Here is a 13,200-nt window from a genome sequence, read left to right on the forward strand (position 1 = left end):
GTATTCTGCCTTCAAATTCGATCTTCCAAAGTGTATCACTTCACACTTTTCTGGGTTGAATTCCATCTGCCACTTCTCAGCCCAGCTCTGCATTCTATTAATATCCTGTTGTAACCTACAATAACCTTCTACACTATCCACAACACCACCAACCTTTGTATCATCAGCAAACGTACTAACCCACCCTTCCACATCCTCATCCAAGTCATTTATACAAATCACAAAGAGCAGGGATTCCAAAACAGATTCCTGCAGAACACCACTGGTCACCGACCTCCAGGCAGAATACACTCCATCTACCACCACCCTCTGTCTTCTATGAGCGAGCCAATTCTGAATCCACACAGCCAGGATTCCCTGGATCCCATATCTCCTGACTTTCTGAATGAGACTTCCATGAGGAACCTTAGCAAACGCCTTACTAAAATCCATGTACACCACACCCACTGCTCTACCTTCATCAATGTGCTTTGTCACATCCTCAAATAATTCAATCAGGCTTGTGAGGCACGACCTACCCCTCACAAAGCCATGCTGACTGTCCCTAATCAGCCTATCCTTCTCCAGATGCCCATAAATCCTGTCTCTAAGAATCTTCTCCAGTAATTTGCCCACCACTGAAGTAGGACTAACTGGTCTGTAATTCCCAGGGTTATCCCTACTCCCGGTGTAGGGAGTCCCGGTGACTTATCTAACCTAATGTTTTTCAAAAGTTCCAGCACATCCTCTTCCCTCACATCTATATGCCCTAGCGTATCAGTCTGTCGTACGCCGTCCTCACAAACATCAAGGTCTCTCTCACAGGTGAATGCTGAGCAAAGTATTCATTAAGGACCTCCCCTACCTCTTCCGATTGTTCTATGTTCTACAACTGTAAAACTTTGGCAAGGTCACAGCTGGAGCACTGTGTACAGTTCTGGTCACCACGCTATAGGACGGACCTGAGAGGGTGCAGAGAAGGTTGACCAGGACGGCGTAGTTCAGTTCTCAGGGGAGTGTGGCTAGGTTGGTGATGACCTGGTGGTGTACAAAACAACGAGGGGCCTATACAGTGAGAAACTTTCCCCATACGGAGATGTCTAACACCGGACGGCATGGTTTAACGTGTGGAGTGAGGGATTGAGAGGGCATTTACTTTTACCCAGAGGATGGTTGGAATCTGAAACACACATCCGAAACAGTTATACTATGTCTGCTGCCACCTTCAGAGATCTTTGGGCCTGTACATCAAGGTTCCTCTGTCCCTCAACATTCCCCGGGGCCCTACCATTCACTCTGTGTGTCCCACCACTGTGTATCAAACTATATCACCGTACACTTCTCGGGATTAAATTCCACTTGCCATGGCTCTATCCATTTCCCCAGCTGATCAATATTGTTCTGTAAACTAAGAATATCCGACTATCAACACCACCAATGTTCTTGTCATCGGTAGACTTAACAATCATTACTCCTACATTCATATCCAAATTATTAATGTATTTAACGGCCGAGCACCGGTCCCTGTGATACACCACCGGCCAAAGGCTTCCAGTCACAAAGGATCTCTCCACCACCCTCTGCCTCAGGAAGCCAACTTGCCTGATCCTAGGGGCTCTACAGACCACCATGTGGGACCTTGTCAAATTCCTGAATAAAGTCCAGCGGACCGCATCAACTGCACTTCATGTTTATCACCAGTGAGGCTGCTAGAATCTTTTGTTTTGAATTCCACGTTTATTTAATTACTTGAATTTTAATTTCCAGCGGCCGCGGTGGGACCCGAACTCAGGCGATATGTCTCTTCTCATTTCTTCTGGAAAAGCTTCCAACCATCAACTCCGGGAAAAGTGATCGATGTTTCTGGGGTCAGTGGGCGAACCGTTCTCTGTCACGACTGAAATTTGAACAGAAAATCCCCACTGACTCTTCCAGTACTGAGATCATGCAATCCTGCCAGTGGGGTAGTACTGAGGGAGCGCCGCACTGTGGGAGGGGCAGTACTGAGGGAGCGCCGCACTGTGGGAGGGGCAGTATTGAGGGGACGCCGCACTGTGGGTGGGGCAGTACTGAGGGAGCGCCGCATGTGGGGGCAGCACTGAGGGAGCGCCGCACTGTGGGAGGGGCAGAGCTGAGGGAGCATCACTGTGGGAGGGCGGTACTAAGGGAGCGTCTGTGGGAGGGTCAGTACTTGAGGGAGGGTCACACTGTGGGAGGATCAATACTGAGGGAGCTCCGCACTGTCGGAGGGGCGGACACCGATGAGGGAGCGCTGCATAGTCAGACGGGCAGTACTGAAGGAGTGCTACCCTGTCTAAGGTGTATTGAGCGTCTCAGTGGGAGGAGCAGTACTGAGGAAACGCTACCCTTGTCAGAGAGGCAGTGTTGAGGGAGTGCCTCACTGTTAGCGAAGGAGTACTGAGGGAGCTTCGTTCCTCTGGAGACCATGAACCCCGGATTCGTTCCTGTAGCAAATTCCCGCTCCAGGAGATCCGTGCCGGGAGAATCAGGCCGGACAAACAGCGTGCCGGGAGCTCCACGCAAACCCACCAGCACAAGCCTCTATTCGGCCACAAAGTGCATCACACCGAGCACCACCGCAAGAAATAACTTCATCACAATGGGGGGCACTAAAGGGCCGACTCTGCGGCCACTGCCCAGGGTCAGTCCCACACGGAGGGGCAGGAGGGGAAGCGGTTATACCCCCAAAAGCGCTCACTGAAGGTACGACCGGAGGGCGCTCGAGGCCCGGTGCGCCGCGGGAGCCGCCTGCCCCCCTCCCCGGGTGGGGGAACTGAGAGCAGGAGGGAGGTTGGAGACCAGACCATTTGAGTGTTGAGGGACGGAGGGGAGGGAGGGACCGCTCCACGCCGATTCTCTGCCCCTAGGGGAGGCGTTGATTCGTTTGTCCTTCACGGGAGACACGGCTTAACTGAGTGAAAGACCCCGAAAGGGCACTGGCGCGAATCGCGAGCTCCATGTTCCTCCGCCACAGACGCTGCTCGACCTGTTTCCAGCAGTTTTTGTTTTTATTTCAGATTTCCAGCATCTGCAGTTTATTTTTCACTGAAGTGGTCTCCTGGGGTCCTGAGGCCAGTAATCATCCTCCACGGAAACAGATGTCCCCACGTGGCTGCTCATGGGATCTTGCTGTGTCCGCCACGGTTCTCATACCGCGTGTGGGGCCGCGGGCCGCTCCCAGGTGAGGTGTCAGTGGCTCTCCGAAGTCCGCTCCGCCTTCTGCTCCCGGGTTCGGATGGGGTGGCGACCGGGAGGTTGCAGAACGTATTTCAGCCGCTGCGTCGGCCCCCGGGAGCCGGGAATCCCGTCTCCACCGACTGCGCATTCCTTCCCGGCCCTGGTCTCCAGCGCCCGTGGCGGGTCTGGCTACACTCGGGGGCTCGGTTCCCGGAGGGAGGGGTGGGGGGAGACAGTGAGGGAGGAGCGTGTTTAACGGCGACACGGTCAACGCTGGATTCCCTGGCGCTCTCGCCACCTCCCGGCGAGAGGCCGCTCAGAGCGGCGGGCGCCCGTTAGCGGCGGTCAGCAGCGCAGTCAGCGATAGCAGCACCCGGTGTAAGGGAGGGTCCCGCGGTGACTGCGACGAACACCCTCCCGTTTCCTTCCCGCACGGCCCTTTCTCACACAGGAGCCCGGTGTACGGAGCGGGACAGAGGCACCTCCCGTTGTCCTGACACACTCCTCCGTTCTCGCACCGCCTCAGCAAGTTATCGCACACGCCAGCTGTAGGAGCAGGGAAACGAGAGGTCAGCTCACTGGGAACCCGCGGCCGCTCCCCATTAACCTCCCCCCACCACCCCCCGCTTCACCCCAGCCCTCAGCCCCGGGATTCCGTCTCACTCCGGGGTTCAATGGCAGCGAGTCGAAACTGTGGGAGGTTCACGATCAGACATGATCATTTAATGGGATAGCAGAACGAAGGGCAGAATGGACGGCCCCTGCTCCTCCAGAATAAAGGTTGGGAAAGATAGGAGATGATCCAGTGGGAAAGGGGGAAAACTCGGAATTAAATAAAAGACATGGTCAAACATTCCATAGACAGACATTCCTGCAGGACACAGAATGAACGGGAAACAGGGAAACGTTCAGTGACGGTCCGGTTACCAGGGACCCACACACATCAGAAGCAACTACACAGGGTTCGAGACATTGACCCGCTCCAGCGTCTTTGTTCCGTATGGTCACCACACTGGAAATCACCGGCGCCCTACACATTTCGCCTTTTTAATGATATTTTTATATCCTGCTGAAGCCTTGTCTTTATCCCGAACTCCTGTCAATATCCGTGGATACACCTGCCTTTCCCGGTTGGATGAGTTTACCAAATCTCTCCAACACATCCAATCGTGGGAGAGATTGGCTGATCCGGATCTATCCGCGGACATCGAGAGAGCTTCGGGCGAAGGGCAGAGTGTCCAGTAAGGATGAATAAAACTAATTGGAAAAGGCAACACTGGTGTCTCGCAGTGATCCCAGCAGTTAAAGGGAGTTGGAACAAATCCAGGGAAATTGAATGCCAGTGTGGAAATGCTGAGAGACTGCTGACTAAACATCTGGAAAGTGAAATATAACCGAGCAGTCGGGACAGCACGCGGAATGTTCGGGGTGCTGATGTCTGGTAGAATCGGAAAATGTGGAGTAGGGAACAGGCAGTGGGGGCGGGGGCGGGAATGGGGAGAGTGGGGGAGGGGCGACAGACCCGGGAATGGGGAGAGTGGGGGAGGGGAGACAGACCCGGGAATGGGGAGAGTGGGGGAGGGGAGACAGACCCGGGAATGGGGAGAGTGGGGGAGGGGAGACAGACCCGGGAATGGGGAGAGTGGGGGGACGTTCGAGAATGGGGGAAGTCTGGGAATAGGGAGTGGGGGGTACAGTCGCGGGAATGGGGAGGGGAGGTTCGAGAATGGGGGGAGTCCGTCCTCCAGTCATGGAGAGGGCAGTGGAAGGCACAGGGCGATCCCAGGATGAGGAGCTCCAGTGACGTGTGAACGTGTGGTCGGGGGCGGGGTGAGTGGAGGGGCGGGGGTGAGGAGGCGGTGACTCACCTCGACAACCCCTGTGCCAGTGATATCCGGGCAGACAGCGGTCACACTTGGGTCCCGTGGCGCCCTCCTTACAATCACAATGTCCCGTGTCGTTGCAGCCGCGGTGCAGCGAACCGTCGGGGTGACAGTCACAGTCTGTGGAGAGAAGACACACACACACTGCACACCGCCGGTCCCAGGAACACGTCCAAACAGGCTGAGCGAGGGGGCGCCACAGGGGAGGGGCCGGCATTGGGGCCGAGTCCCCCCACTCGCCTGGGTCCTACTCCCTGGGGAGTAGGAACGGAATTCGCCAGCAGAGGGGAACGCTGGGAGGCCAGGCACAGATCCGGACTCCACACTAACACGGGGGGGGGGGGGGGGGGGTGGAAAAGGTTAAAGTGAATCGGAGCAGAAACTGACGGGATGAGGTCTCAAACCAGCGGGCAGAAGTTCAGGGTAAGAGGGAAGAGGTTAGAGGGGATCTGAGAAGGATTTCCACCTGGGAGGGGTTAGAATCAGGAACGGACTCCAGGAGGGTGTGGGGGGGGGTGGGGACGGGGGTGAAGGCAGATATTCTCACAACATTGAGGTATCCGAACGAGCACCAAAGCAGAGAAGGCCACGGACCGTGCTGGTAAATGGGTGTAGGTGGGTAGCATGGACAGGATGGGCCGAAGGGCCTGAAGATATACTCTGTGACTCATTCAGACAGGTGAGGGGGCTCGTTCTGTGTCAGATGGTGTAAACCAGGAAATTTGTTTTAGCGCATAGTTCTCGTTGCATTTCTGGTCAATATTGACCCTCAGGATGTTGATGCGCCGAAGGGCCTGTCTCTGCTCTGTGACAAGAGGTGGGTGATCTGTCTCTGAGATAAAGGGGCAGCTGACGGGGGGTGGAGGGACATGGGGGAATTCGATGGGTGCCGTGGAGGTATGGAAACCACTCCCGGAAAGTTGCTCTGCATCAGTTTGGAGAGGATGGACAGGCTGGGTTAGTTTTCCTTGGGGAAGCGGGGGGGTTGCTGTGAGGGAGCCTGACAGAGTTGTCCGCCCTTCCCTAATATTGACCGGGACTGCCATGGTGCTAAGGGATCAGATGGGACAGAATTTGTACAGTGTGTCCAGGAACATTTGTCGATGGTCCTACCAGAGAGGGGATAACACTGGACCTCCTGTTGCGGAATGAGGCTGAGCAGGTGACTGAGGTGTCAGTGGGGGAAATACTTTGGGACCAGTGACCATAATTCTATTCATTTTAAAATAGTTATGGAAAAAGACAGGAATGGTCCACAAGTTAAAGTCCTAAATTGGGGCAAGGCTAATTTTGGTGGCATTAGAGGAGAACTTGCAGAGGTTGATTGGGAGAGGCTGTTGGCAGGCAAAGGGACATCTGGCAAGTGGGAGGCTTTCAAAAGCAAGATGGGGAGAGTTCAGGGCCAACATGTTCCTGTTAGAGTGAAGCGCAAGGCTGGCAGGGGTCGGGAACCCTGGCAGATAAGGGGTATTGAAGCTCTGGTCAGGAAAAAGGAGGAAGCACCTGACAGGTACAGGCAGCTGGGATCAAGCGAATCCTTGAGGAGTATCGGGGATGTCGGGGTAACTGATGAAGGAAATCAGGAGGGCAAAAAGGGGACATAAGGTATCCTTGGCAGATGGGGAAAAGGAGAATCCTTAGAGATTCTACCAGTATGTTAAGATCAAAAGGGTAACTCTGGAGAGAGTGGGTCCCCTTCAGCATCAGTGTGGTCATCTCTGTGTGGAGCCACGGCAAATGGGCGAGGTCTTACATGAATAGAAGAAACAAAGGACTGCAGATGCTGGAATCGAGATGAAAAACACGATGATGCTGGAGGAACTCAGCAGGCCAGGCAGAATCCGTGGAGAAAAGCAGGCCGTCAACGTTTCGGGTCAGGACCCTTCTTCAGGTCTTCTCATCTGTATTACCGTAGAGAAGGACATGGAAGCTGGGAAATTCTAGGTGAGAACTGCCTTGATACAGGCCCAGACAGTAGATGCTGGAATCTGGAGCTACTGGGGGAATCTTCTGGGGGAACTCAGCGGGCCCAGCAGTGGTGGTGGGCGGAAAGGAATCCTGCAGCAGGACCCGAAACGTCGACAATTCTTTTCCTCACACAGATGCTGCTCGACCTGCTGAATCCCTCCAGCACATTGTGTGTTGCTGCAGATACAGGAGGTGTTGGCGGGCTTGAGGCGCAGAAAGGTGGCTAAATCCCCAGGGGCCGGACAGTGTCTGTCCTCGGCTGTTGTGGGAAGGAAGGGAAGGGATTGGTGGGGCCCTGACAGAGAGAAGGGCCTGTTTTTGTGCTGTATGGTTCTATGGTTACTTAGCTGCGGATGAGGTAGGGGAAGACCGGGGGGCGGCGAAATGTTGAGCCTTTATTGAAGAAGGGCTGCAAGGAAAAGCCAGGGAACTACAGGCCGCTGAGCCCATCATCAGTGGTGGGAAAGTTCTGGGGGGGGGGGGGGGTGATTCTGAGGGACAGGATCGACCTGCCTTTGGATGGACAGGGACATTGGTGTAGTGAGCTGGAGGGTCTGTTTCTGTGCTGTGTGACGCTGTGACTCCAGGCCGAGGCCGGGATACGGAGCGGGGGCGGCGGGGGCAGGGTGTGGGCGGGGGCTGGGGCGGCGGGGCGTGGGTGTTGGGTGGGGGTGTGGATGGGGATGTCTCCCTTGAGAAGGTCTCCGTTGTAGCCGCTCCTCAAGAGTCCTGGCCCCGGGGGGAACGGAGGCAGTTCCCACCGTCGGGCCCTTCCAAGGGCATGGACTTGGCTTCTTGCCCCTTCTTCCGGACTGAGGGCGGGAGGGTGGGGGGCGGCGAGAGCGGAGACTGACCTAGGCAAACGTGGTGATGCTCCGGCGGCACCGCGGGGTTTCGGTGCGAGCCCAGGCGGCAGAACTGGCAGTGTCGCCCTCTAGTGTTGTGCTTACAGCCCACGCAAATGGCGGCGTTGAGCAGCTGGAGGTAACTGCAGCGTGTCGAGTGGCCGAGGCATTGACAGGCTTGCAAGGAAAGGACAGAGAGAGTAGACGGGGGGCGTAGGCAGGACGGAGACGTGTCGCAGACGGGTCGCATGCTGCAGCAATGAGAGGTGGGGTGGAGGAGGGGCTTCAGCAGAACATCTGGCTCGCTGCTGGCCGCTTGACACCCCTACACCCCTCCCTGTCTGTGTAACCCCCTCCATCACCTACACCCCTCCCCCGGCCACCGACACCGACCGGTCCGCTCACTCCCCCGGTCTGCCACTCCCAGAGACAGGCCGGCGTGACCCTCCCCACCACAGGCGGCGCGGGGACACCGACACCAAGGGCAGGTGGTAGGGCGGGTACCCCCGGGCCGGGCCGAGGAGACCAGAGGGCAGAGAGGGTGTTCCACAGCTGGGAGCTGGCCGTCAGTGGTGGGCGGGGAGTGGGGAGGCTGGGATGGGAGGGGGACTGCCGGAAATCCCGGAGGATTGGAGGGGTAGAGATGGGGGTGCGTGAGGAGTCCGTCGCTGTGTCGCTGCTTCCCACTGACCCCAGTGCTGGGAGTAACGGTCACTCCTGGTCAGTGTGAGGAATAATGGTCACTCCTGGTCAGTGTGGGGAGCTACGGTCACTCCTGGTCAGTGTGAGGAATAATGGTCACTCCTGGTCAGTGTGGGGAGCTACGGTCACTCCTGGTCAGTGTGGGGAATAATGGTCACTCCTGGTCAGTGTGGGGAGCTACGGCCACCCCTGGTCAGTGTGGGGAATAATGGTCACTCCTGGTCAATGTGGGGAGTAACGGTCACTCTGATCACTGTGGGGGGTTACATTCTCTGGTCAGTGGAGGGAGTAACAGTCAACCTTGGTCAGTGTGGGGAGTAACACTGACTCATGGTCAGTCATAGAGTAAAATACGGCATGGAAATAGGCCCTTCGGTCCAACTCATCCATGCTGACCATGGTGCTCGTCCCATTTGCCTGTGCTTATGTACTTATCCAAACATCTTTTCAATACTGATATAGTTCCCACCTCCGCCACTTCCTCTGGCAGCTCGTTCCACATACCCACCACCCTCTGTGTGAAGAAGTTGCCCCTCAGGTCCCTTTTAAATCTCTCACCTCTCTCCTTAATCCTCTGCTGTCTGGATTTTAGTTTCCCTTCCAGGGGAAAAGCTGTGTTCGTTCACTTTATCCATACCCCTCCTGATCTTAGACACCTCTAGAAGCTCACCCTTCAATCTCTTACATTCTAAGGAATAAAGACCTAGCCTGTCCAACCCCTCACTATAACTCAAACCCTCGAGTTCTGGCAGCATCCCTGTAAATCTTTTCTGCACTCTCTCCACTTCAATGATGTCTTTCCTATAACAGGGCGACCAGAACAGTACACAATTCTCCAGGCGCAGTCTCACCAACGTCCTGTACAACTGCAACATAACACCCCAACTCCTGTACTCAATGCCCTGACCGATGAAGGCCAGCGTGCCAAACACCTTCTTCACCACCCTGTCTACCTGTGACGCTGCTTTCAGTGAACCATGTACCTGTAACTCCTTGGTCCCTCTGTCCTACAACACTCCCCAAGGTCCTGCATTCACTGTGAAAGTCCTGCCCTGGTTTGATCTCCCAAAATGCAACACTTCACACTTATCTGAATTGTAAGCCATGTGCTACTCCTCGGCCCACCTTCCTGATCAAGATCCCCCTGTAATTGTTGATAACCATCTTCACTCTCTATGATACCACCTATCTGAGTACCATTCACAGAGTTACTAACCATCCTTGTACATTTACATCCAAATCGTGTATATAAATGACAAACAACAAAGGTCCCAGCACTGACCCTTGCGGCACACCTCTGAACAGGCGTCCTGTCTGAGAAACAACCCTTGACCATCACTCTCGGCTTCCTACCACTGAGGCAATTATGAATCCAATCTGTGATTTCCCCCTGGATCCCATGCGATCTAACCTTCCAGACTAGCCTGCCATGAGAGACCTTGTCAAAGGCCTTGCTATAGTCCACATAGACAACATCTACTGCCCTACCCTCATCTACCCTCTTGGTTAGCTCCTCAAAGAACATGGAACATAGAACAGTACAGCACAGGAACAGGTCCTTTGGCCCACAATGTTGGGCCGAACTAATTACATGAGGAATAAAATGCCCAACTAAACTAATCCCTTCTGCCCACACAATGTCCATATCCCTCCATTTCCCTCACATTCATGAGCCTATCTAAGAGCTTCTTGAATGCCCCTATTGTATCTGCCTCCACCACCACCCCAGGCAGCACATTCCAGGCACCCACCACTCTCTGTGTAAAAAACTTGCCTCACACATCTTCTTTGAACTTACCCCATAATCACCTTAAATGCATGCAACCCTGGGGAAAAGATACTGGCTGTCTACTCTATGTATGCCTCTCATAATCTTATAAACCTCTATCAGATCTCCCCTCAGCCTCTGCCGTGCCACAGAGAACAACCCAAGTTATTCCAACCTCTCCTTATAGCACATGCCCTCTAATCCAGGCAACATTTTGGTAAAACCTCTTCTGCACCCTCTCCAAAGCCTCAACATCCTTCCTATAATGGTGCAACCAAAACTGAATGCAATAATCCAGATGAAGCCTAACTGAAGTTTTTAAAGCTGCAACATCACTTCCTGACTCTTGAATTCAGTTCCTTGACTAATCAAAGCAAGCCTGCCATATGCCTTCTTTACCACCCTATCAACCTGTGTAGCCACTTTCAGGGAGCTATGAACTTGGACCCCAAGAACCCTCTGCTCATCAACACTGTTAAGGGTCCTGCCATTAACAGTGTACTGTCTCTTCACATTTGATCTCTCAAGGTGTAACACTTCACATTTGGCCAGGTTGAACTCCATCTGCCATTTCTCCGCCCATATCTGCAACTGATCTATATCCTGCTGTATCCTTTGCCAGTCTTCTACACTATCCACACCACCACCAATCTTCGTATCATCTGCAAACTTACCACCCACCCAGGTACATTTTCATCCAGGTCATTTATATACATCACAAACAGCAGAGGTCCCAGTACAGATCTTTGAGGAACACCACTAGTCACAAACCTCCAGCTAGAATAAGTCCTCTTGTCCGCTACTCTCTGGCTTCTATGGGCAAGCTAGTTCTGAATCCAAACGGCCAATTCACCGTGGATCCCATGCATCTTAATCTTCTGGATGAGCCTCCCATGAGGGACCTTGTCAAATACATTACTAAAATCTATGTAGACAACATCCACAGCTCTACCTTCATCAATCACCCTCATTACCTTGTCAAAAACTCAGTTCAGTTAGTAAGGAATGACTTGCCCCTCAAAAAGCCATGCTGGCTGTCCCTAATTAGGACATGGTTTTCCAAATGCTCATAAATTCTATCCCTAAGTATTCTCTCCAGTAACTTCCCTGCCACTGACGTGAGACTCAGTCATAGTTTCCAGGATCATCTCTATTTCCCTTCTTGAATAATGGAACAACATTAGCTACTCACCAATCCTCCAGGACCTCACCTGTGGCTACAGAGGACATGAAGATATTGGTCAAGGCCCCAGCAATCTCATCTCTTGCCTCTCTCAATAACCTGGGGTATGTCCCATCAGGCTCAGGGACTTATCCACCTTAATGCTCTTTAAGAGACCCAACACTACCTCCTCCTTTATCTCAAAATGCCCCAGCATATTGGCATGCTCCACACTGATCTCCCTATCCCCCACGTCCTTCTCCTTGGTAAATACTGACGCAAGGTACTCATTAAGGACCTCACCCACATCCTCCACTTCCAAGCACATGTTCCCTCCTTTATCCTTGAGTGGTCCTTCCCTCTCCCTAGTTATCCTCTTGCTCTTGATGTATGAATGGAAGGCCTTGGGATTCTCTTTATTCCTACTTGCCAAGGACTTTTCATGGCCCCTCCTCGCTTTCCTGATTCCATCTTGAGTTCCTTTCTGGCTCCTTTATAATCCTCAAGGGCTCTGTTTGATCCTGAGCTTTACATACTTTTCCTTTTCCTTCTTGATTAAATTCACCACCTCTCTCGACATCCAAGGTTCTCTTACCCTGTCATCCTTGTCCTTCCTTCTCACTGGAGCATCCCTGTCCTGTACTCTGTGCAGTTGGTTTTTAAACACCCTCCACATGTCAGATGTGGACTTGCCCAAAAACAGCTGTTCCCAATTAATTCTCCCTAGTTCCTGCCCAATGCTCTCATAATTTGCCCTGCTCCAATTTAATACTCTCCAGCAAGGTCCATACTTATCCTTATCTACAGCTATCTTAAAACTTAAGGAGTTGTGGTCACTGTTCCCTCACTGTTCTCCCACTGAAAGGTCAATCACCTGGCCAGGCTCGTTACCCAACACCAGGTCCTGTACAGCCCCTCCTCTCATTGCACTATCTACATATTGATTTAAGAAACCCTCTTGGATACACTAAACAAATTCTGCCCCGTCTAAACCTCTTACACTAAGAAGGTCCCAGTTTGTATTTGGGAAGTTGAAGTCCCCCATGGCAACAATCCTATTAGTTTTACACTTTTCCCTAATCTGCCTGCATATCTGTTCCTCAATGTCCCAGTGGCTATCGAGGGGTCTGTCACATAATCCCATCAGAGTGATTGCACCTTTCTTATTTTTGAGTTCTACCCATATAGACTCAGTGGACGAGCCCTCCATTATGTCCTCTCTGAGTGCAGCTGTGATTTTGTCCCTGATTAGTAGTGCAATTCCCCCCCCCAACACACACACATACACTTTTACCTCCCTCTCTATTCTTCCTAAAACACCGAAACCCTGTAACATTAAGCACCCATTCCTGTCCCTCTCTCAACTAAGCCTCTGTTATGGCCACAACATCAGAGTTCCATGTACATCTAAGTTCCAAGTTCATCACTCTTACCCATAATAGTCCCAGCAGTCAAATACACACAATTCAAACTGTCCATCCCATCGTGTCTATTACTTTGCTCCTGCTCGTTTTTACTGGCTCTGACATCTCCCTCTCAGTCCCGCGACTTTCTGACCCTGTGCTCTGGTTCCCATCCCCCTGCCAAACCCTCCCGAGTCGCACCAGCGAGTCTCCCAGCCAGGATATTGGTTTCCCTCCATTCGAGGTTGAAGTCCAAGAGATTTGCTAGACACGATTTCCCACTCACAAGTGT

The 13,200-nt window shown here is 53.1% G+C and overlaps 1 protein-coding gene across 1 annotated transcript in view; it reads right to left on the reverse strand.

Moving 5' to 3' along the window:
- Positions 1–3,432: 3,432 nt before the first annotated feature.
- The window catches only part of ntng1a (netrin g1a), a 56,123-nt gene continuing 46,355 nt past the window's right edge, over positions 3,433–13,200 (reverse strand). Inside the window, exons 5-8 of the mRNA XM_052011947.1 lie at positions 8,263–8,273; positions 7,883–8,050; positions 5,046–5,180; positions 3,433–3,723 (exon numbers count right to left, since the gene is read on the reverse strand). Of these exons, the coding sequence (XP_051867907.1) occupies positions 3,494–3,723; positions 5,046–5,180; positions 7,883–8,050; positions 8,263–8,273 (544 nt within the window). The 3' untranslated portion in view covers positions 3,433–3,493. The remainder of the gene's footprint in view (positions 3,724–5,045; positions 5,181–7,882; positions 8,051–8,262; positions 8,274–13,200) is intronic.

The sequence above is a fragment of the Pristis pectinata genome, chromosome 3, assembly GCF_009764475.1.
Source record: "Pristis pectinata isolate sPriPec2 chromosome 3, sPriPec2.1.pri, whole genome shotgun sequence".
Classification (NCBI taxonomy): Eukaryota; Metazoa; Chordata; class Chondrichthyes; order Rhinopristiformes; family Pristidae; genus Pristis; species Pristis pectinata.